This window comes from Temnothorax nylanderi, unplaced genomic scaffold (assembly GCF_030848795.1).
Source record: "Temnothorax nylanderi isolate EJ_2023f unplaced genomic scaffold, tnyl_v1.0 TNYL_tig0034_pilon, whole genome shotgun sequence".
NCBI classification, from domain to species: Eukaryota; Metazoa; Arthropoda; class Insecta; order Hymenoptera; family Formicidae; genus Temnothorax; species Temnothorax nylanderi.
In genome coordinates this window covers 1,365,060-1,387,046 of record NW_027249096.1, presented here as the reverse complement: position 1 = coordinate 1,387,046, position 21,987 = coordinate 1,365,060, and the positions used below count along the sequence as shown (strand labels likewise).

At 39.5% G+C, this 21,987-nt stretch overlaps 6 protein-coding genes across 15 annotated transcripts in view; 3 read left to right on the top strand and 3 right to left on the bottom strand.

The window, feature by feature from the left end:
• The first annotated feature begins 68 nt into the window (after window positions 1-68).
• On the top strand, window positions 69-2,090 carry Noa36 (zinc finger protein 330 homolog Noa36). 2 transcript variants are annotated; one of them, XM_071703203.1, is made up of 6 exons: window positions 69-210; window positions 279-449; window positions 537-768; window positions 852-1,016; window positions 1,106-1,180; window positions 1,279-2,090. In XM_071703203.1, exons 1-6 carry the CDS (start codon window positions 91-93, stop codon window positions 1,479-1,481), a joined length of 966 nt encoding a protein of 321 aa, XP_071559304.1. In that variant the 5' UTR covers window positions 69-90; the 3' UTR covers window positions 1,482-2,090. The 2 variants fall into 2 exon arrangements, with proteins under 2 accessions (XP_071559304.1, XP_071559306.1); XM_071703205.1 differs by having other exon boundaries at window positions 279-453; window positions 541-768.
• Window positions 1,765-3,575, bottom strand: Spase22-23 (Signal peptidase complex subunit Spase22-23). The gene is made up of 5 exons (XM_071703206.1): window positions 3,134-3,575; window positions 2,606-2,679; window positions 2,304-2,392; window positions 2,101-2,204; window positions 1,765-2,002 (listed from the first exon to the last, which is right to left on the bottom strand). The coding sequence occupies exons 1-5, from the start codon at window positions 3,274-3,276 to the stop codon at window positions 1,873-1,875; spliced, it is 540 nt and encodes a 179-aa protein (XP_071559307.1). The 5' UTR covers window positions 3,277-3,575; the 3' UTR covers window positions 1,765-1,872.
• Window positions 3,576-5,262: 1,687 nt separating this feature from the next.
• Window positions 5,263-7,864, top strand: Arl1 (ADP ribosylation factor-like 1). The gene is made up of 5 exons (XM_071703199.1): window positions 5,263-5,420; window positions 5,571-5,670; window positions 6,906-7,022; window positions 7,150-7,261; window positions 7,392-7,864. Exons 1-5 carry the CDS (start codon window positions 5,417-5,419, stop codon window positions 7,599-7,601), a joined length of 543 nt encoding a protein of 180 aa, XP_071559300.1. The 5' UTR covers window positions 5,263-5,416; the 3' UTR covers window positions 7,602-7,864.
• Window positions 7,294-13,415, bottom strand: Dnapol-delta (DNA polymerase delta). Of its 2 annotated transcripts, XM_071703197.1 has the most exons (14): window positions 13,243-13,415; window positions 12,773-12,872; window positions 12,562-12,673; window positions 12,302-12,474; window positions 11,962-12,221; window positions 11,645-11,871; window positions 11,394-11,560; window positions 11,073-11,318; window positions 10,698-11,000; window positions 10,150-10,620; window positions 9,646-10,052; window positions 8,904-9,557; window positions 8,637-8,760; window positions 7,294-7,583 (listed from the first exon to the last, which is right to left on the bottom strand). In XM_071703197.1, the coding sequence occupies exons 1-13, from the start codon at window positions 13,302-13,304 to the stop codon at window positions 8,664-8,666; spliced, it is 3,279 nt and encodes a 1,092-aa protein (XP_071559298.1). In that variant the 5' UTR covers window positions 13,305-13,415; the 3' UTR covers window positions 7,294-7,583; window positions 8,637-8,663. The 2 variants fall into 2 exon arrangements, with proteins under 2 accessions (XP_071559298.1, XP_071559299.1); XM_071703198.1 differs by lacking the exon at window positions 12,773-12,872 and having other exon boundaries at window positions 13,243-13,402.
• A 594-nt stretch (window positions 13,416-14,009) lies between these two features.
• Window positions 14,010-16,092, top strand: LOC139770885 (uncharacterized). Its single transcript, XM_071703138.1, has 5 exons — window positions 14,010-14,195; window positions 14,298-14,416; window positions 14,594-14,819; window positions 14,913-15,002; window positions 15,779-16,092. The coding sequence occupies exons 1-5, from the start codon at window positions 14,010-14,012 to the stop codon at window positions 15,941-15,943; spliced, it is 786 nt and encodes a 261-aa protein (XP_071559239.1). The 3' UTR covers window positions 15,944-16,092.
• A 21-nt stretch (window positions 16,093-16,113) lies between these two features.
• Ten-a (tenascin accessory) overlaps window positions 16,114-21,987 on the bottom strand; it is a 442,890-nt gene continuing 437,016 nt past the window's right edge. For all 8 annotated transcript variants that reach the window (XM_071703188.1, XM_071703191.1, XM_071703193.1 and 5 more), the window contains one exon: window positions 16,114-21,933. In XM_071703188.1, coding sequence (XP_071559289.1) covers window positions 20,972-21,933 — 962 coding nt within the window. In that variant the 3' untranslated portion in view covers window positions 16,114-20,971. The remainder of the gene's footprint in view (window positions 21,934-21,987) is intronic.

The following is a 21,987-nucleotide window of genomic DNA, read 5'->3' as shown; positions in this document are numbered from 1 at the left end:
GATCTCTCGCGTGATTTACGCGTCTCGCGGCATCCCGGGGCGACGGGCAGCCGGAGTTCGTTGCAAAGCACGCGCTATCAGTAGGGCGAGATGCCGAAGAAGAAGACCGGGCAGAGGAAGAAGGCCGAGAAGCAGAAACTTCGGCAGAAGGAGATCAGAGCTGCCAAGGAGCAGATTGACCTGGCCAAGTTTCCCTGCAACTCCGTGATGGTGAGCAATGCTTTTCAATCACAAGCACATTTCACGTTTCTAAACGTAATTTTTATCGGCGTGCACAGGAGTGCGACAAGTGCAATAAGAAGCAAAAGAGCCGTGCCTTCTGTTACTTCTGCCAGAGCGTGCAGCGACTGCCCATATGCGCGCACTGCGGCAAGATCAAGTGCATGCTGAAGACGGGAGACTGCGTGGTGCGTCATCCCGGGGTCTTCACCACGGGACTGGGAATGGTGGCAAGTAAATCTGCGTCTCTTCAATATTACAGAGCTGCCTTTCCAAATTTATCTGTCCGGCATGGTATCACAAACGGAATGTTTCAGGGAGCCATATGCGATTATTGCGAAGCCTGGGTATGCCACGGAAGACGTTGCCTCACCAGTCACGCCTGCACCTGCCCGCTGATGGACGCCGTTTGTCAGGAATGCGAGAGAGGCGTTTGGGATCACGGCGGAAGGATATTCAAGTGCTCGTTCTGCGATTGCTTCCTGTGCGAGGACGATCAATTTGAGCATCAAGCGTCCTGCCAAGTACTGGAAGCAGAAAATTTCAAATGTAGTGATGTTGTACAAAGAGACACGTTTTGCATTCTGAATTTAATTTTAATTGTATTTTTACATTTTATTTGGAATTTGTAGGCCAGTCGTGTAATCGTTTGGGACAGTACTCTTGTCTCAGGTGTAAGACGTGCTATTGCGAGGATCACGTTCGTAGAAAAGGTTTTAAATACGAGAAGAATAAGGCTATTCCTTGTCCAAAGTGCAGCTACGAGACATCACAGACTAAGGATCTAAGCATGTCCAGTAAGCATTGCTCAGATAGCATTTGTTTTATTATAGAAATCTATTAAGTAAGTTTATTCAATTCATTCATTCATTTTTCATTTTTAAAGCGAGAAGTCACAAGTTTGGCAGACAAAACCAGGGTGGTCGATCCGAATCTGACGATGAAAACGGATATAGTTATGGTAAACCGAGATTCTCCTTTGTTCTTAATAAAGATTTAAAGATTGGAATATTTATGTTTTTTCAATATCTTTGAGGAAATATATTCTTTCTGCGACAGGAAATCAAGAGTCTTGTTATGGAACTAGTTATGCCAATGACAATGAAGATGAAGATGATGACTATGATGATGATGATGATGATGATGAAGATGATGATGACGACGATATAGAGGATGATGATGACGATGAATCGTCAAGTGCAGATGAAGAAAAGAAAGATACCAAAACACAAGAAAGTTCAGAGAGTAAAAATAAAGCTTAGCACGTTTACAGATGAGTAAAATAGCAATAATTGAGAATGAGATATCAATTGTCGAAAAATTTAATCACGCACAAGTATGCGGGAAGAAATTGAGAATTCTTGAAAAGGTATAATTCTAATTTGTAAATACAGATTGATTTCCAATTCTTCTAGGTACTCATATATTTAATATACACAATATTTAAATTTAATAGCCCATTAAAAACAAATATATATTGAGAAATATATATAGGATACAGTAAATTGAGTGAATACACTGGTGAATATAATGAAACAATGATCATGAAGAAATAAACGTTGTTTATTGTACATGAATTTTATGCAGTTTAAATAAGTCTTACAAAATCATATTATAGTACACAATCATAACACATATACATTTAAATATGCGTTATACACGCAACGTTGTGTATTCAGATGGGAATGCAAAAGTATGAGAACCAAGAGCATTAACACTAGGTAACAATCCGGCGTTTGGAATAATGTTCCAGGATAATGTTAACGTTACATTCTTATTTCCCCTGTAAAAAAAAAAAACGAAAAGCAGAAATATATTTATCATGTACGAGTTTATCAATAAAAATTACAGAAGCTGTGTTTTTACAATAATCAATTTTACCTGAGGCCTTTGCCATCATCCCAAAAGTAATACTTCGTGTTCATATTCTTAAAATCGAGTACAGCATTATCTCCACGAAGAACTATCTTATCCCATAGTACTACCTGTTAATGTAAATGAGATATTGATTAAATCTTTTTATTAAAAAAAAAAACTGATCTCAAGCAAGAGAATACATATAGTAAATTAATGAACCTAAATACCTGATTAAATTCATTATTTTCTGTCTGATATTCCGCCGTGAGGTATAAGAATAATTGCTTAACATTCCAGTTAAATAATGGAGTGAGATGTAAAAGTTTTGTAAGGCAAATATAATTAAAAACATATGAACTAAATACAATGCCGTTTTATAGAGCATAAAAGAAGTTTTTTTTACCAAAATGAGCCATTTTTATGAAATGCATAAGATGATTAGAAATTACATGTAAATGGATTTATGCAAATTAAATATTTGACTTTAACGGCACAAAGACACTTGTACAATATTGCGTGAAAAGGATATCAGTTTGTAGATCAAAAGTTAAGTAGCCCAAGTCATTTTTCTCTCTCGATGCACTGTAATCTGGTACATTCTTTCTGCAAAATAAAATACATTTACTACAGCAATTATAAATATGCAAAATTATATGTATTGATCTTCGATATATTAGAGCAGTATAAGTTTCGTAATATTTGCATTCAGGCTCCATATAGAAAAGTTTGTTTTCTTGTAAAATATGATTTCTGAGTACGATATAGATCCTTTGACAGAAACGTAAGCACAATTTTACTGAGATATAATAAATAGTGTAATAAATTATATGTAATATATATTAATCTTTGATATACTGAAGCAGTACAAGCTTTGCAACATTTGCACATTTAAACCATGCAAGAAAATTACTTTTCTTCCAGAGTATGACTTATGAGTACAATATGGATCTGTCTGGATCTTTCGACAGAAACTTGAGCGCAATCTAATTGAAAAATAATAAACTGTGTAACAAATTGTACAATATAATAAATTTCTACATCCACGTTCGATACTTACACGACAACTTTAACCGTATTTAACGTTACGTTCGACCTGTAATCGATAAATACTGTCGAGAGAAAACAGCAGAATGTGAGGCAGGCCGACACGCTTAACGTATATGCTATGATAGCATTTCCTCGTGTAAGGAACGTGTGCATTATCGTGCCGTCGATAATCGTCAATAATTGATCTAATCGTGAATAATTGGCTAATCCTAATCCAAATTAAAGTGACTTAAATCGACACAGCTGTACGGAATCGAACGGAATTTCTAACCAACGCGCATTGTTTCCCCGATCGGAATTTTCAACGTCAGCACAGCCCAACGTGACGGTCACCGGTTTACGTTCGTAAGTGAATCCATACGTCGCACGCCAAGTGGTGGGCTCGCGTTTGCGAGGGAGAATAAAATCGCCTCCGACGAAAGGTTACAACAATTTTTTCTCGATGAATTTGGGAACGCTCAACGCACGAAAATGCAAAGGAGAAATAAAAAGGAGCAACCATGATGTAAGAAGACAGGTGTAGCAAGTCCAAGGATGCGCAGTAGTCATTTTCTTTGACCAATCAAAAACTGGTCAGAGATGGTTCCTCCCATGGTAGAAGACAGATATTATTTAGTCGTTGCGCACATTTTGTAATAAAGATTCGTAAATAAATTTTTCTACCGTAAAACATTATAAATATATGTTTATTAATAAATTATAAAACATAAACTTAAGTCAAACATACCAGAATATCAAATTTATTAGATTGATTTTTTTAGATTTGACTGCGTTTTACCTCTGCTTAGCTAAGCGCAAAGTAGCAATTGAATGTGATTGGTTCTTACCTTTGGATCCAACCAATTACACTTAATTGCTACTTTGCGCTTAGCTAAGCAGAGGTTCGGCAAAACGCATTAGGTACGTGCTTTCCATTTACATCAAAACTCAGAAGATAATTCTCACTTGTGACGTCGTTCTATCCTTTTTGGCAATTAATGAATAATAAAGACAGAATCACGTCACAAGTGAGAATTATCTGAGTTTTGATGTAAATGGAAAGCATCTATAATTGTATAGCCGGTGGAGTAAACGCAGACCGGTGGATGGTCGGTGGAACGTTTACTACACCGATCTTATAAAACCGTATTTATAATGCCCGATCTACAATAGCTGTAGTAAGCCTCAAGATGTAAGAAATTGACCAATTACAGGCGAATGTGAGGAGAATAATCGACTGTGATTGGTCAATTTCTTACATCTTGAGGCTTACTACAGCTTACTACAACTATTGTAGATCGGGCATAAGTCTACACCATGATGTAAAAAGAATGCGTTCCTTTATTTATATAATTGTTTTAATATAATATCACTCCCCCTCTACACTCTTACACTTTCTTTTGTATTATAAATTAGACATCACTATAACTTTAGAATGTTATTCACGGTATACAAGGTCCAATCCTAAATGTTAAATTATAGAAAGGTTCACCTAAAGACGTTGCAAGGGCTGTTTTATTACTATAGCATCTTATAATAAACTCAAGACGATTTTAAATATATAAGATAGTGTCAGGAAAATTGTTCTTACAGTTTGCAATACAATCATTTCTGTATACTTCCTCATTAATAATTATTCGCCGTATTTAATCTTCCTTTACTACTTATTAATCAATGCAGAAATTGTTCTTTTATCATCAATTTATTATGTATTACATATTTTTATTAATTTATGAGTTTTCGTATTATATTTACAAATTTTTTAATTTTGTTTGCATTCTTGTCACGGACCTTGACAATAATGCTACATTTGAATGTGGCGCGATGTTCCGGACCAAAATTTGATTGGCTGTCGTATTCTTCGGCCGCCATTATGCGCAATGCTACACCTGTCTTATGAGGTTTGTTCGCGTCGCATACTCCAATAAACACCAAGAGCACTTGGATCACGGATAAAAGGTGGCGATTGGAGCAGATGAGTTTTTGGAGTGCGTTGGAGTGATTAGGAGCATGGTGGGGCATGCGACGCGAACAAACCTCTTATATTATGGGAGCAACGACCCTTCGCGGAGTACACAAATCGGGAGTTGCAGAGCAAACTTCTAGTGACTGAGTACCGTTTTTCGCGCGGCGCGTTGGCGGCCCTGAGAGCGGAACCGCACTGAAGTAGGTCGTAAACCGTGAAACCGTGGACCGTGGACGCAGAACGAGGGAGGGTTGGCGCGGCCCGGTTATTTGGACACGTTTATGGTTATCAAGTTTGACAATAAACATCGGGCGGTCCTGTATGACACGGAGTTAACGATACGTCAGCATGGGTGAGTCGAGAGCGCACGATTTCCCGGGATGCCGCGCGTTTATTCCGCGAAAAAGGCGAATATGGTCGGCGCGACTCCGACTACCGAGTTTGTCCCGTCACGCGGAGAGAAAGAGAGAGAGTGAGATCCTGACGATATCTCTCGTTACAGGTGGGTTGCTCAGCTACTTTCGTAACCTGCTCGGCAGCCGCGAGATGCGGATCCTGATTCTCGGCCTGGACGGCGCCGGCAAAACCACGATTTTGTACAGGTTCGCATTGACGGTTCCGCTCACCTCCGATCACTGGCTGTCATCCGTGTGTTTACACGGTGCATCTATTACTAGTCACTTTAGGCGATTTTTATCGTGACTCTGATATAGCAACCAAAGTGTGCCAAACTGTATCAGAACTGTTTTTTGCGTGTAATTTAGTAATTTGGTAATTTTGTGGTATAGCCGTTTTGGTATCTAGTTTGTAATACCATGCTAATCCAAATAATGAAGCAGGATACTTGTTGCAAATATGCGCCAAATATAACACAAATAGATGTAAACAATGTATTTTACATATTTATTTCATAAAATTTATCTTAGATTCGGTATTTCAATCACAGTTATCCTATAAGCACAAGTTTTGAGTTTGCACATATAGAAAAGAACCAGTATGTTTTAGCATAGTGTTGCGGTACTTGTTAACAGAATAAGCTCCACCTCTATCAATAGCAACCTTGACATATGTACCAAACAATCGCCAAAAAATCGTCTAACTTACAGATCATTGTTATCTTTATATCTTTGGCGCCATTTTTTAAACAATTTTTGCATGCAATTAAATATTAATATTATCACCGACAAGGGACTATTAAAGATCGACAGTCTTATGGAAGTTTGCGTAACTGTTAAAATTTAGATGACTCATAATATACTGATCTTGTGATTTATTATTATCCCGTTATTTTGTAGACATGTACATACATATATATATTTAGGATTCAATAATATTCAATTTCCATTTAAAACTGCAATTTTATTATTATTATTCAGGTTTTATTCATTAGGAAAAAATATAGTTTTATGGCAATATGGTGTCATGGCAGTATATTATTGCGTCAAATACAATTTTTATTTATGAAACATGTATAATAATAAATCAAATTTAATATTGCGTTAAGAACTAATTATCGAATTATTTATGCTAGTAATCGAAAAACTTATATTTATTATCGATAATATTGATATTCTTCAATCATCTCTAGGCTCCCTAAGCCCCATGAGTCATGATATGAGTCATGATAGTTTGCCCAGGATTAGTGGTCTTTAGTAGTATTTTGTCGGTAACATTATGAGTATTATATATTTTATGTTTCTATGATATAAATGTCCAAATATATATACTTGAATATGTTACATGCTATCGTGGCAATAATGAGAGATAAATATATATTTAATAAATTTCAACCATGAAATGTGCTATAAACAAAATTCTTTAGCCAATTGCTTATTAGGTTACAGGTAGGCGAAGTAGTAACCACAATACCAACCATAGGGTTCAATGTAGAACAAGTTACTTACAAAAATTTAAAGTTCCAAGTCTGGGATCTCGGTGGTCAGACGAGTATACGGTACGTCGAGCTTGTATATGTGTGAAAATTAATCCCAGAGTTTATAAATAAGACTCTATCCTAAATTTTAATGATGCATATGCGTATATTGTTAAAATATATTTTAAATAAATATATTTGCTTTCAGGCCATACTGGAGGTGTTACTATTCCAATACAGATGCGATAATTTACGTGGTAGATTCGGCAGACAGAGATAGAATAGGCATATCAAAGGATGAATTAATTCTCATGTTACAAGTAATATTGCTTGCTGAATTAACAATCCTGCATTTTTTAAATAGAAAAAGATCTTTATTTCAATACTTTATGCTATAATTAACAATTTTTTTTAAAATATGTATTCAGAACGTATCTTTCATTTAAATAGGAAGAAGAGTTACAGGGCGCAATCTTGGTGGTACTGGCGAATAAACAGGATATGGCGGGATGTCTTAGTGTCGCAGAGGTCCATCAAGCGCTCGGATTGGACGCTCTCAAAAACAGAACCTTCCAAATATTTAAGACTTCCGCAACGAAAGGCGAAGGGCTTGACCAAGCCATGGACTGGTTGTCGAACGCGCTGCAGAGTAGAAAATGATCAATATTATGTCAGAATTATTTATATACGAGCCTTAAAAGGGGACTAGTCATACGACTGTCGCTCTAAATGTGCCGCCGGATTGCCGGGCACGCGATGTTTTGTTTATTTATTGTGATTATTGTATTTGAAATATTTTCTTTACAATTTACAGCGAGAATATTCGAGGAATCACTGTACTTTTTCATAACGCTGAACACAATGATAAGGGGATCATTTTATCTTTCTATGTGATTTAAAATAAACTTAGAGGATTCTTTCGACTTAGATTTTTTGCATTAATAGGTATCTCGTGCGCTATTTCTACGCGTAACATCTAATTAATAATTTGATTAAAATAATTGTCCCGCTATTTATTTAATATTGACGATAATTGAACTTGATATTGGAATTATAAATTGTAATGGGAACACAAGTATATTCACTTGGTATCAAATATGCAACACGATTATTAAACAAAAGAATAAATATTCGAAAAAAGTTGAAACTCATGAAAGAAGAATGCTTCAAAACATTTAGATCATATCTATTACATAATATGCTGTCGTCTTGATGTATCTTAAATTGTATAAAATGCTTTTTTTCAATAATACGAGTAAAACGAATTTAAAATAAAACTTAAATTGGGATAAGATACAAACGCAACACATCATACTAGCATTTATAAAAATTGTTACACATTATAAATAAGATAAAATTCTCTGCCGCGAAATAATTGCGTTGGTTTAGAAGTGATGACTATCTTTAAGTATATAACACAAGTTTCACATCCTGAATTAAATTCTAATTTAACAGAGAATTTTTACCGCTTGGCGGCAATTATACCAAATAATAGACCGCGGTTGATATTTTCCAACATGTGTATTTATATTTCCCGAGCAACTTACTGAATTTTAATAATTAATTTATATATCAAGAAATATATAATATAAATACTATTTCATAATAAATATTCCAACTAAACTCATTATATGTAAATAGTAGCAATTTTGTTGTTTGTAATAAGTAGTAATAGCTTTTATAAAATGAACCTACCTATGCGAGATGTGATCGCTCTTTTCACTACCATTCCGGGACACCAAACCTTTGGATTCGTTTGATTTTCGCAGCCATGTCTATTCGAGATTTTACCCTCATGTAAAATATCGGGCAGTCACGACTAAAAATATATTTAAAAATAACTATTTTGGAGCATTTATATCGTTCATATTTACTCTCCTACATATAAATATTGAATTCAATGTTATGTAAAAATATATCCTTATTTGAAAAGAGTATTCCATATTAATTAATACGACTAACTTGGAGCATATAACTTCTTGATGGAGACTCCCTTGACACCTTTGGCATTCCGCCCACAATCTAGAAAACTTCTCTTCCAGTTTGTGTTGGGCCTGCAACTCATTGTGGAATAGCTCGGCCTCTTGAGGTTCGCAATGCTTGCATACCGCCTTGTCGTCCCTGTCCGGTGGTAAAACAGCTTTACAGCCCAAACAGGTCTCCTTTTTACGTGTGAAAGCAGCGAGCGCTCCAACTTGCGAGGTGGCGATGCATCTCGTGCGCGTGTGATCTCCTTTCAGGAGAAGCGATTCAGCCTTCTCGCCGAGGATAGGTTCAAAGATACGTACAAGAGGTTTCGCCAATTGGTTCTCCAGATAATAGGTCGTGTCTATTGGGATACTATTCTGCAATGCATACACGGGATCTTCCGCCTTCTGATACGCTGGTGTGCCTTTAGCTGCGCTTGTAAACACATACGCCACTCGGTCACCGAGTTTCGGCGCGTTTCCGGCATCTCGTTTCTTCATTTTCGCCGCCAGCTCAACGTGCGCTTGCTTCGCCGCGTAATCTGTCTTTGTCAGTTCCTTCGTGATGACTAATTGAGATAGATCGATACGATTGCATAGAAGATCGCTAATGACCTGTTTGGCATAATCCAGGGCGGCCTTTGGATTTCTGTAACATTATGTTACAATTATTTATTGCTTTTTCATAACATAAATACGCACGACTTGGATGAAGCACGAAGGAAGAAATAATGTACCTTTCGATAAGCAATATTTGCAAACAGGTATTCATCATGTTCGCTACCAATGGACAATTATCTCTGCGCACCGTTTCGAGACCTTTGCAATCCATTTTATCATATTTATCGGGTTTCGTAAAATACAGGCCAGCATAACGTTTCTTGTTGATTAAGAGATATGGAAAATACACTTTCTCAAACTCCAAATTTATAGGCTTGATGAATTTAGACGTCACGTAATCGGCCGCCTCTCTACCGAGTTCCATTGCATCTTCTATAGATTTTACGCCAAACTTTACCATCACGGAATCCGTGTCGCCGTATATGACTGTCGCATCGTTTTTGTATCCATTTTCTACTCGAAAGCGATCCTCCACTGCTTGCTTTGTTAATTCTATCATAGTGCGTCCATAAGAAGTAACGCTCTGCAATTATAATTATTATAAATATTCTATATTTTCCATTAAATATTTCGTAATGCTCCTTTTGTTAAATATGTTTCGAAGAATATCGATAACTTACAGCAGATATTTCCAAGCATGGTAATTTTCCCATCTGCGCACCCGTGAAACCATACACGGAATTTGCCGACACTTTCAAAGCGTATTGCCTACCATCGAGTACTTTTTGCTTCAATGGATCCGTTTCTTGCTTTAACTCTACCTTTGCTTTTTTCCTGGCCGCCAATAGGTTTTCCAAAATCTCCGGAAGAATCCCTTTTCTTACGGTGCTTTTAACAAATAATGAATTACTGGGAGTTGTGGTGATTTGGTCCTCCTGAATATTGAGTTCCTTCCTTTTAGCAACGGTTAATAACGTCGTGTAACATAAGTTATGCGCCATGATAATGCTAGGATACAAGGAACTGAAATCTAAAGTAGCTATTGGGTCATTGTAGTAGCCACGCTTAGGTTCAATGACGGTCGCTCCTTCGAATTGCTCATCGGTACCGTGGCCCTGATGCGTTGGCAGCAAGTAATCCTTTTCCCTGGTCTGACAACATTAACAGAAATGATTAATCATCAATATCAAGACAATCATTTCTTTCTTTAATTGTGTAAATTTATTACCTTACGTAGAAGTTGAGAAACAACTTTGATTTGTTGCCCGCGAGTCAATAAGCTAGAAATGGATACTCCCGTAACTCTTGCCATTTCCATATAGATAATAATGCACATTAGTTTGTCCAACAATCTAAGTGGTAAGTAGGCATCTTTCAAACAATATACAGCGAGACGTCGACGTGTCTGTGCATTTCCGTTTTGTAATCCCGTAATATCCTTATGCTGGACATCTTCTTTTTGTTCTTGAAGGAAATGATACGATACCGCGTTTAGAGTGTAAGATCTCAGTTTATAATCTCGGACCAATACCTAAAAAGTACATATTTTTATTAAAGCTGTGATACAACAGAAATAATCGTGTTCATATATGAATTTCTTTACCAGTAATAAATCGAACGGAACTCTTCCTTCAAAATTAATCGATTTGTTCTCACGACGACCCATCTGTTTACTCTGCAGCACATGATCCTTGATCACAGACTTTATATTTTTTATTCGACCGAGGAAGTTGAAATTCTTAACATTGAGATGTTGCGCACGATTAATCAGATACGGGAAGTCAAAATTGTTTATATTATATCCCGTGAAAATGTCAGGATCTAATTGTCGCACAAAGTCAGCCCATTTCTTGCAAAAGAAAATAACACCATTAATAAACAATTGATGTAACCGGATACTTTTCCTACGTTTTAATTAGCTTACCTCCAACATTAAACTTTCCTTGTCAAAGCTTAGAACCTGGGAACCGACGATAGGCGCGCAAGTATCGAGAGTAAAAATATTTCTTAAAAATGGTTCAGGCTCGCCCTGTCTTATAACCATATTAGCAATTTGTATCACAGGGTCATGTTTCGCTTCCGGAAAGATACCTGTAGAAAAGATTTATAATTAAATTCACGCGGTAAAGGGCATTACAGTAACAAAAAAGAAAAGAAAAAAAATACAATAATTACCTTCGCGTCCAGCGCACTCGATATCGAAACTGAGAATTCTGAATGGAGCTATTTTTGACCATTCTCCTTCCGGGACATGAGCTATAAAAGCATCCCATGCAATATCTACTTCCAATTGGCATCGTGTAGTTGGTTCCAACATGTGTCCATATTGGCCACGTAATTTCCAGCTTCCCGGTGTTAATTCAATCCAACAACAACCGACAACTGACGTATCAGCCATAAACCTTGCGTTTAAATGATGAAATATAAATTCATTACAATTTTGATAAAAACGTAACGTATAGAAATAATACAGAGCGCTACGTTTACACTACCTGATATCGAAATCGATGTTACTTTCAAATGCTTGATAGCGATAATTAAATGCGGTATAAATCGTATCTCGTTCTAATAATCTTTTGCAAGCTGCTATCAATCTTGGGACTGCCACTGTAATTTTCAAAAACGGCACTTTGTCATTTCCTCCGTATCCATACACCGATTGTTTATAGACCAATTCGACTGCCAGGATAGCGTCTTGTATGTTATCTGGATTTGATTTCATATCCCTCTTCACAGCTTGATTAAGAGCCTCCTGTATTGAGAAAATTCTTATGTCAATTACTTCTCAGATTGACGCAAAGAAAAGAAATTTTTCTATTACGATAAACATACTTTAAATGCCCTACAGTGATTGTTCGTGAAATTCGATGGAGCCGATACAAACAGATATGGACAAAAGCCATGGACGTGGCAACAGACGGAATTTCCTAGCTCCGTAACGCCAAACATCCTCATTATTGGTACAGGTCCTACCTTACTGCCTGGCATTCCCGGAAGGGGTTTACCTACATACAAATTTTGCAATATTAGTATATTTCTAATTGACAGAGTTGCTGTTACTTTTAACACATATTTTAAAAATATATTATTACCTATATAATGGTCAATTTCAATTTGCTGGAATGTCAATGTATCAACTTGTGGATTCAAAGGTGGCGGAGGAACCCTGCTCCATTTTGCAGATGTATTTTCTTGTTCAGGTCCCTGTGTGCATAAAAGAGAATTATTAATAAATAATATAGACTATACATTGTATATGTTTAAACAGGAAATTAATTTTGTATTGTAAAAAATATGATTTACTTCTCCGATTAACAGAGTCTCGTCTAGAAAATCATCATCTGCAAGATCCATAATGGCCAGTTCAGCTTCAAACGAACTAGGTTTCTCTTCATCTTCATCTCTGTTCGACAAAATTAATACAGACATTTCAAAATTTGTTGTATTACAAAGAAAAATTTGATAAAGTTATTTAATATTAAGATTTTAAATAGCAGTAGTTAACTTTAAAAAATTTATTGAAAAGGTAGAATAATAAAAACAATTAGTATTTGTTTAGGTTTATTGTGTATGTATATATGTATATAGAGAGAAAACACATCTTGGAGATAAACTCTAATTCAGATTTAAATAAACAGATATAAAACATACGGATATCCATATAATCAAATGATATAAAGTATTAATTATCATAAAAAACTGTTGTTAATAACTGGAAATATAATGAGGACAAAAGTGAGGTTAACAAGTTCAACAGTGAAATGAATGATTACCTAAATTTGGGCTTCTTCGGCGCCGAAGGTGCCGAAAACGGTTTTCGATTTACTTTACTCATGTCTCTCGTTGTGACACGTAATATTTATACGAAAAAACACAAAGCAAGGAGCCGCAAAGCTCCTACGATACGAAGAAAGGCGGGAACGGTCAGGAACGGTTTTGGCCCCAATGGCCCCATTGGTTGATTTACTATGATTTACTACACTACCGCCAGTACATCCATTTTCAAAATTGGTACTACGTAGCCACGTTCATTTTCCGACACTCTGTCGATAGTGTCGATAAAACATCATTCTGGTGCGCGTCCGTGTTACATTTGCAATTGTACAACATATGTACATACAAAAAATTTATTATAATTGTGTCTAACAAATTTTAATTTGGAAATATTAAAGGCCGACTCAAATAATTTTAATCAAATGATAATAACAACAATACCTAAAAATTAGTGTCTGAATTCAAAAATAAATTTCTAAACATGATATGTACATAATAATAAGAGGAAAATTAAAATTTTCACTATTCTACATTTTTATTATTTTAATCGATATTATAATAGGTATATTCGTTCAAAGAAAAGCCACGCAAATGACCAATTTGCTGCTCACACGTCACTGACGTTGTCATAAAATGACACAGGCTCGAAATGTCAAATTTAAAGCAAAAAAACTTGCGCAGAATACATAAATCAATTCTGTATTAGGTGACGCGTTTACACAGCACGTAATTAATAATGAATTGGCGAAAATTTTGGCTGGGAGTGATGGACGAAAATGCGAACGAGATCGAAACGGATACGAACGACGAAGTTAGTGAAAGCGACGATGAAACTGTCTCGACGGAAAAGAGTTCCAGGAATATCGGTGCTTCTTCTCCCAAACTATTTTACAAGTGGCTGCCAGAGAAATGTCTCAAATTCTGCTTCTTGTTGCTCAACAGCGTGGCCCTCGTGAGTTTTCGGAAATGAATGTTTCGCCAGAAGTTTCCGACATGCAATTTTTATAGGTTCAGAAATGAGAATGATATATATTTAATTTCCGAATTTATTAAGCTCGCAGGTGCAACGGCGATAACGATATCTATCTGGATGTTGACTGGTGCGAATTTAACGTCTAGATTGCTCGGTCATCGGCTTTCCATGACGATTGTATTAATTCTAGGAGTTTTTGTGTCTTTTGTAGCTTTTACTGGAATTATAGGAATCGCGAAGAAAAGAGAATATTTCATGATCGCCGTAAGTTGAATTAATAAAGACAAAACAAACACATTCTAAAAGTGCACATTTTCTGTTTAAGATATAATATATATATTTACATCGACTTACTAATTGGAAAATTAAACGTAAAGTGAAAAATTTGAAAACGGTATTTTTTCTGTCAAATATGTATTTTATATCTTTCAGTACTTAATAAGCCAATCAATCGGTCTCTGTGCCGTATTTGTGTCCCTGACAATGAGTTTCCCGTTTTTCGACAAGGTTACGAAAAAGATTCGAGATGACATGTTCTACTCTATGAAAAATTATAAATCTTTGGATTGGGCTGTAGAAGAATGGGACAACACTCATAGATATGTAAGAGCTTAAATACTGATTAATTTTTCATAATCACAGCATTATTTTTTTGATTGTATACTTGAAATTTTTACTAATGATAATTTATTTCAGTTAAAATGCTGTGGAATTAGAGCATCCAAAGACTGGTCGGATCATCAAATAAGCATTCCGCAAAGTTGTTGTTCTACATCAATTCAACAGGTAAAAACACAGGCTTTAAAAAAGCTTATTAAAAAATCTTTAAAATATCTGCAGTCCAATATATGAAAGAAGGAGCAGAACTGCAGAAATATTATACGCGTAATTGAATACGACATTAAATTAAAGAAAGATAACTTATAGAGCTTGAATAACTATAGGGAACATATTAAAATAGCTTCCATCTGAAAGCTACATCCGCTCTTAGTCATGGAAGAATTACGCCAGTCACGTCTTGATCCATTTTCTGCCAAGTACCAGAAGCTTAGAGCATGTACTTTCTTTTTCATGCCGGGAAATGAGTAAGTTGCGTTCACGCGCGGCGCACATCCGGTCGCGCCTAATAATATCCGGATCCCTCTTACTCTTCTCGTACTTGAGAATCTTCTCTTTTTCCTGTTTCTCGGAAGTCTCTCTCTCGAGTCTCGACAGCACGTCATAATTTCCAGCCGGTCAACTGCAATAAACTACTCTTTATCAGTATAGATTATTCCCAGACGGTCGATATATAAGCGATAGAAATTAAACAAGTTAATGAAACATCGTATTTACTCGACGATCATAATTACGATTATTAAATACATTAATATTATTAATTCGCTTTAATCCGCATTTATTTAATTGTTAGATAAATATATTATCCAATATCCAATATCAGCGGCAAATTTATAATATGAAACGGATATAACCGTCGTATCGTATTAATTTGGAAATAAATAGCAATTTAATATGGAATTCGCACAGGGTTGATTTATCCGATTTATCTGACCGATTTTCAGTGCCTGCACATGACAGAGGACGTGTCTTATAAATCTGGATGCTTAAAAGGGGCCGTAGTGCTATTAAAATCGTACGTTCAGACCGCCTCTATTTCCACGCTTGTCATATTTCCACTTCTGGTAAATCAAAGCTCATTACTCTCTCTCGCCTTCGTGTGTATTTGATAAGAAAAGAATCAAGAGAATTATTCACATTTCACAGTTAATTAGCGTGCTTTTAGCGCTCAGTTTACGAAAGGGATTGAAGACGAATCGTTCGACGAGGGACGAAGCGATCTATTTGTGAAGACATCGGAGGGTGAAACGTGACTTAGAAGTGAATGACAAGTCCGGTGAAACGTTTTCCCGTTTTTTATTATCATATATAGATCATATATTTTCTGAAAACACTTAATATATTGTACTTAAGATAGTAATATTGTAAGTTTATTGGACAATGCTGGTTGGATCGCCGTCTGCCGCGTGGCAGTGGTTCAAGTGGAAAAGTCCGTAAATTACTCACTTCCGGCGCTTCTACGATGATCATCGAATCGGGGATGTGTTTTCAACACGCGGAGGAAAAGGGGGAAGGGGGGGGGAGGCGAAAAAATACATTTATAAAAATTGCTCGTGACCATCGTAACGCTCTCTCGTTTACGGAAGGGTTCAAATGGAAGGGGGAGACGGGGGAGGGCAGTGTTTGATCGGATAGCGGGCGGGATGAGTTTCTTCCTTTTTCTTTTCTTTCCCTACGATAAGATGGAGCGTCTTACATGAAATCGATTGCCTGTCGATGCGAAATATTGACGTAGTGATAATTCAAACGCGCGCGATGCACCCGTCTTTTTCCTCTCCATTTATCCTCTCCTCTGAATTATATCGGTTAAACGACCGCGGCAGTCGACACCGCGTTTGCGTAATGGCTGTGTGCGTGTATGACTGTGTTACGTATTTTGTATATATGCTTTTATACATATATGTCCTGTACTCGTGTACGGGATGTATGACGGATCTAGCTGCGGGGAATGGGGGGGGGGGAGTGAAGGGGGACAAGGCTCTGGGCGCAGTTTCAGGCAGGTTCCCATCCAATTACAGATATATTATATCATAGCAAACATCGTGACTATTTACAATAAATACAGTTGATTAGGTTATATAAATAAAATATATATAATATCGTATCGTTAGGTTTAGGTTTACAGCAACACGTGACAGTAAACAATTAGATCAGCGGCAAAGTAGCGTAATCTATCTAGGGTAGTGGTCGTAGTAGCTTTTTAGCGTGGCTGACTCTTCCGTTTCGCCTTTCGCGCTCGCTTTTATCTTCGGATATCTCTCATTTTCACGCTCTCCTTCTTTCTTCCTTTCTTTCGTTCTCGCATCTTTAACTTCCGTCACGTTTTCCGGAATTCCGAATTCTTCCCCCCTCCCCCTCGTCCCCTTATTTTTTTCGGCGTGGAGTCGCGCTCGAGAACCAATCGCGCCGCAAATGCGTGGATCGACGGTCACTGCTATAATTGGCCACTCTAGCTCCTCTCGCGTGTATGTATATATATATCTTCTCAATATATTCATATATATTTATAATTTATTTATTTATCTCACATAATCATTATTTCTTCGCGCGTTCTACTTCGTTTCTTTTTTTATTTATTTATTTATTTAGAGAAGTACGTGGAGTTTGTCGCGATCCCCCGCGGGCGGTCGCGGGGGGACGAACGAGTCTGGAACGAGTTCGCAAAAACGAGAGATGAAACTTCACGGAAGTTAGAGAGTGAATTCTTTTTTTTTTTTCTAATATTACAATCGCGTGAAACGGGGTCGGACCTCGAGTCGAGTTTTAGGGGGCCCTGCCCGTGTACGACATGTATACGCGGCTACCTGGCCCGCTCATTAATTTGACACGTGATATTTAAAAAATAGTCGATTCTTCTTGAACGCACCGTTGCCGGATCACAACAGCGGATATTAATACGGTTAAAGATCAAGAGTGTTGAGGGACAGTGTGAGGGGAGCAGATGTGAGGGGGTTGGCTGGCCAAAGGGGAGACGATGAGTGTTTAGATGTGCACGAATGTCGAAGCACTCCTGTTTCGCTTATCTAGAGAGGTCAGAAGCCCTCGGAAGATTAAACGGAAATTACCCTCAAATATTACCCTCGCGAAATTACCACCCCTGCTGAAAGGAGAGACGGCAGCTGCCTCATTATTACAATTACAGTCACTGGATAGAGTTATATTCGATACAGCCGAGGGTTGTCGTTATTCAATAATAAATTTCAACGCGATTTTAAAGCGATTGCTTCTAAGAAATCGAATTTCAACAGTCAGAGTAAATTATTTGAGATCAATAGCTTCAAGGTTTTCGCTATTTTCATATATAAGTGCTTTCTAAAGAGAAAGTTGAAAGAAAGCGAGATACAATTGTGTCAAGTTACGCTTAGATAAGCGAGGGAGGAATGCGGCTCGACGATCGAGCCCCTTTCTTCGCGGCCGTCCGCGAGAAAGTACGCGATGATGAATGCGCGCAGGGGATAGATATTCACGGCGCGATTTAGCGAGTTCCGTTCTTTCGCGTGTCGTTTCGCGCGTGCGAACGAGGGCGTGAAATGTACAAAAAGGATCGCCCTTGCGGCCTCGTCGGCACGTGCGAACGCGCGTGCCTCTGGGTTGGAGGAGCTCGTCTTGGACCGCGATTTAAAATCGCCCAGGCAACGCGACGCCGTAAAAGAAGCTGTAAAGTGTAAAGACAACTTAATCTTTCAGAACGTTGTTTGGTAATCTTTCGAAAATCTTTTACGATTTCGCGTTGCTGGGTAGTGTAGGTCTAAACACTCGCTCGAGTTAAAAATACGTTACGAAGCTTTCCTATCTCTCTCTCTCTCTCTCTCTCTTTCACTCGCTCTTTCTCTCTCTCTCTCTCTCTCTCTCTCTCTCTCTCTCGTTCTCTCTTTCTATATTTATATATATTTATACATATATTTTTTTTTTATACACTCAGCATATAGATAACATTTTTTTATTCTTCATCTATTCAGACAGCAATGTCGTTGTGCCACTAACTATCCATAAACGGCACCATCTCTAAAGCCGCATTGCAAAATATCAATGGCGAGTACGAACGTTCGTGGAGACGCGAACAAACAATAGGTACGTGCGATAAATCGACAGATCCGGGATCTTCATGAGGGCGGACGATGAAGGGAAATGAGGAAAGGGAGAAGGAGATGGATTGGCGGGTGATAATGAGAGGGATTTCCGACGCTATAAGGGTGGTTCGATGCACGTATATGGGTTTTGTGCGCGGGGAATTTGCGCACACATACACACACACGCTCGTACGCTCGGAGACGCGTGCATACACACACATACACATATACACAGGCGAAACGATCGTTACTTGGCGGGCAGTAATTTTGGATACACATACTTAGTACTCTCGGTGAGGAAACATAGTAAACGTCCGTTACGTTCATATCCAGCAAGCACAAATATGCGATATTGTATATGTATTATTTTTTTTTTACCGATAATGAGTTTATCCCTTTTCCGAATTTCCTTCGTTTTCCGGCTTCACACGCAGCGACATCGGCTCGCACGCCCGGCTCGCATTCCTCTCCGCGATCTCCGGACGATCACGGAGGATCACCCACCGTCGATCCCGAGCGACTGACTGTCTTCCCGCACATTTGCGCGCACGACGACGCGACATAGATCCACCGATCGGCGACGATCGGGAACGCTTACGCTACGGATAGGACACATCCACATGTTAAAAATACGTTTAGTCTCGCTATTTGGTATTCGACGACCTCATGCATGCCACATCCTCGCGCGATCATCGCTGATCCACTCCGCCGCTCTTTCACTCACTCTCTCTCGTTCTCGCGCCGTGTACAAGAAAAGCACCACTTTATAATACAAATTCGTCTCGTCCTTAATTGTCTAAAGCCGCAAACGGAATTCAAGCTCGAGACCGCACGATCGAGTCCGCACGATCGCTGGCTCCTAGTTGCTCCTCTTCGAAGACCGTGAGGATCGCCTCTCCTCCCGATTCCTCTCTTCCTCGGTCCTCTTCTCGCCGGGGCCATTCATGGTTGAGACACGTTTTCGCGCCTCGCTGCCGCTCTCCGCACCGTATTCGTCACCGCGCGAATACCGTACTTGCATCACACCCGCCGTTGTTCCTTTTTTCCTATAAGTACGACGTTAAAATATCGCCGGCAGGGCAAAACACACGCGTGGCTCGTCAACGTTGTCGTCAACGGCATCGCTCCTCCCCGATTTGCACTCTCCTCGCATTTATCCTACGCCGAAGAAGGCTGCTATGTCAATGTAAAGCTATGTATTGACTAGTTTCTCTCACTCTCTCGTCGCTCTCAACAACGAATGGCCTGTTTCCTTCTTCTTCTTCTTCTCTCCTTTCTCCTCACTCTTCGCGATATAACTATAATTACCTTGTATCGATGCGGTGTTATCGTCGAGCGTGCATGATTCGCACGCGCGGTACCACGGTCCGCCGTTTACTTTAGGCCTCGAGCGCAATCTCCACGAGCTTGCTGGCCCTGCCTCTCACGAACGTCATCAGGAGACGCCACATCCAGGAATTTAATTCAAACCTGCAAGCTGGTAGTGAGCTCGAGCTGCGTCCACGTCGCGCCGAACTCCCAGAAGGAATCTCGCAAAGTTCCTCCATCCGGTCCGGGGATCCGATGAACACTCTCTCCCGATTCTCATCACCTCTCCTCTCCCGCCGTCGCTTGTAAGGCTTTCGCGGATCTGCCAATCGTGGATCGCGCTGCTGGTCCGTGGAGCGAATACTCGGTGAAACCCGCGTTCCTCCGTGTGCGCTTAACGGCTCTTACACTCTACGTACCCTATACCTCGTGTGGTATATATATATTTGTAATATATTATATATAATATAACGTTATAGTGTTTTTGGCATCTTTGAAATACACAAATAGACTTTGGTATAAAACTTTTTGATAGTGTTCAGTACGTTTATATATATGCGCGTGCATATATACGGACGCTGCGCTACAGCGTGCTACAGCGGCATTTTTTACCCCCCTTCGTTGACTTTCACGCGTTTCCGATCTCTCCTTCCCTCTCTATCTCGCTCTATCTCTCCGGTGTCGCTCACTCGAAAGTCCCGCGGCTTACTGGACAATGTCCCCACGCGAGGGGACGATACGACTGATTCTCAAATCGCTCTAGCACATCTTGTCTAACCACCAGAGCTTACAGGACGGCGCGCCTCTCCTCCTGCGTCGCTTCTTGCTCGACTGGTCGACGGCCTTCTTCACGAATCTGATGTTGTAGGGGTCCTCCGCGAGCTCGGGATACTGCTGGGCGTCGTGTATGTACTCGCCCTCGTAGTTGGACGCGAGGCCGACCTTCAGGATCTCATCCTGTTCGGCGACCATCCACTCGACGGACGTGGGGGTGTTCGTTTTGAGTGCCTCGCGTTCCCGGTGCCATGCCTTTCTGATGGCGGTCGCCTTCGCGTGATGCAGTAGCCTCTGCTTCTCCTTCTCCGCCGTGGTGCCGTAGCGCAGGTTCACCACGTAGCTGGTGCCGTGTATCTTCACGTCGATCAACGAGCTGCTGCCGCTGCCGTTCTCGTTCTCATGGAACGTCGTGTTCACCTGACCCCCTAGTCGTTTCAGCTGACCGCGATCCTCGCTAGCGCGCCAGGTCTCCTCTTTGACGAAGTAGAAGGCATCCTGCTGCGCGCTGTGCACAACGAATGTAAATGGCAGGAAGTACGAGCGATTGAACACGGATGTGAATACGTCGCCATAAATAGCGTTAGCGCTGGGCACGCTGGACACCACCGCCTGGCCGTCGGCGGTCCTCGACACTAGGATACCCTTGCCGAACGGCGGATCGGACGCCGCACCCAGACGGCTGGGTATTAACTCACTTGTGTCTTTCTTCAAGGCCGATCGCGGCGGCGCGGACAGACTCACCGCGTCGCCCGAATGCCTCTGGGCGATGTGCGCGAGGAAGCCGGACTGAACGCCCAGATTGCGCGTTCTCTTCTTCTTACCGAATATCGAGGTTCCCGGACCGAGCGCTCGCGGGACGAGGCTTTCCGGCAGCTCGTCTGGGAATAGCTGCGGCGCTAAGCTCTTCAGGTCGTATCCGAGATGCGACAGCCATGATATGTGATCTGGGAAATAGAGAAGCGTCGAATGTGTATTGATGCAAATCGGACCATTGGTGA

What these genes read in the sequence shown, in the direction of transcription:
- Dnapol-delta (XM_071703197.1), bottom strand. Translation starts at nt 13,304, where the DNA reads ATGAGTAAAGTAAATCGAAAACCGTTTTCGGCACCTTCGGCGCCGAAG. An exon ending in AACATCGATTTCGATATCAG is followed by an intron (nt 11,872 to 11,961) that starts GTAGTGTAAACG and finishes TTTAAACGCAAG; the next exon opens with GTTTATGGCTGATACGTCAG. An exon ending in CAAGAAGTTATATGCTCCAA is followed by an intron (nt 8,761 to 8,903) that starts GTTAGTCGTATT and finishes ATATATTTTTAG; the next exon opens with TCGTGACTGCCCGATATTTT.
- Spase22-23 (XM_071703206.1), bottom strand. Translation starts at nt 3,276, where the DNA reads ATGCACACGTTCCTTACACGAGGAAATGCTATCATAGCATATACGTTA. An exon ending in AATACGGTTAAAGTTGTCGT is followed by an intron (nt 2,680 to 3,133) that starts GTAAGTATCGAA and finishes TTTATTTTGCAG; the next exon opens with AAAGAATGTACCAGATTACA. An exon ending in AAAATAATGAATTTAATCAG is followed by an intron (nt 2,205 to 2,303) that starts GTATTTAGGTTC and finishes TTACATTAACAG; the next exon opens with GTAGTACTATGGGATAAGAT.
- Arl1 (XM_071703199.1), top strand. An exon ending in AAAACCACGATTTTGTACAG is followed by an intron (nt 5,671 to 6,905) that starts GTTCGCATTGAC and finishes ATTGCTTATTAG; the next exon opens with GTTACAGGTAGGCGAAGTAG. An exon ending in GGTGGTCAGACGAGTATACG is followed by an intron (nt 7,023 to 7,149) that starts GTACGTCGAGCT and finishes ATTTGCTTTCAG; the next exon opens with GCCATACTGGAGGTGTTACT.
- Noa36 (XM_071703203.1), top strand. Translation starts at nt 91, where the DNA reads ATGCCGAAGAAGAAGACCGGGCAGAGGAAGAAGGCCGAGAAGCAGAAA. An exon ending in CCACGGGACTGGGAATGGTG is followed by an intron (nt 450 to 536) that starts GCAAGTAAATCT and finishes GGAATGTTTCAG; the next exon opens with GGAGCCATATGCGATTATTG. An exon ending in TGAAAACGGATATAGTTATG is followed by an intron (nt 1,181 to 1,278) that starts GTAAACCGAGAT and finishes TTTCTGCGACAG; the next exon opens with GAAATCAAGAGTCTTGTTAT.
- LOC139770885 (XM_071703138.1), top strand. Translation starts at nt 14,010, where the DNA reads ATGGACGAAAATGCGAACGAGATCGAAACGGATACGAACGACGAAGTT. An exon ending in TGCTCAACAGCGTGGCCCTC is followed by an intron (nt 14,196 to 14,297) that starts GTGAGTTTTCGG and finishes GAATTTATTAAG; the next exon opens with CTCGCAGGTGCAACGGCGAT. An exon ending in TTAATTCTAGGAGTTTTTGT is followed by an intron (nt 14,417 to 14,593) that starts GTCTTTTGTAGC and finishes TTAAACGTAAAG; the next exon opens with TGAAAAATTTGAAAACGGTA.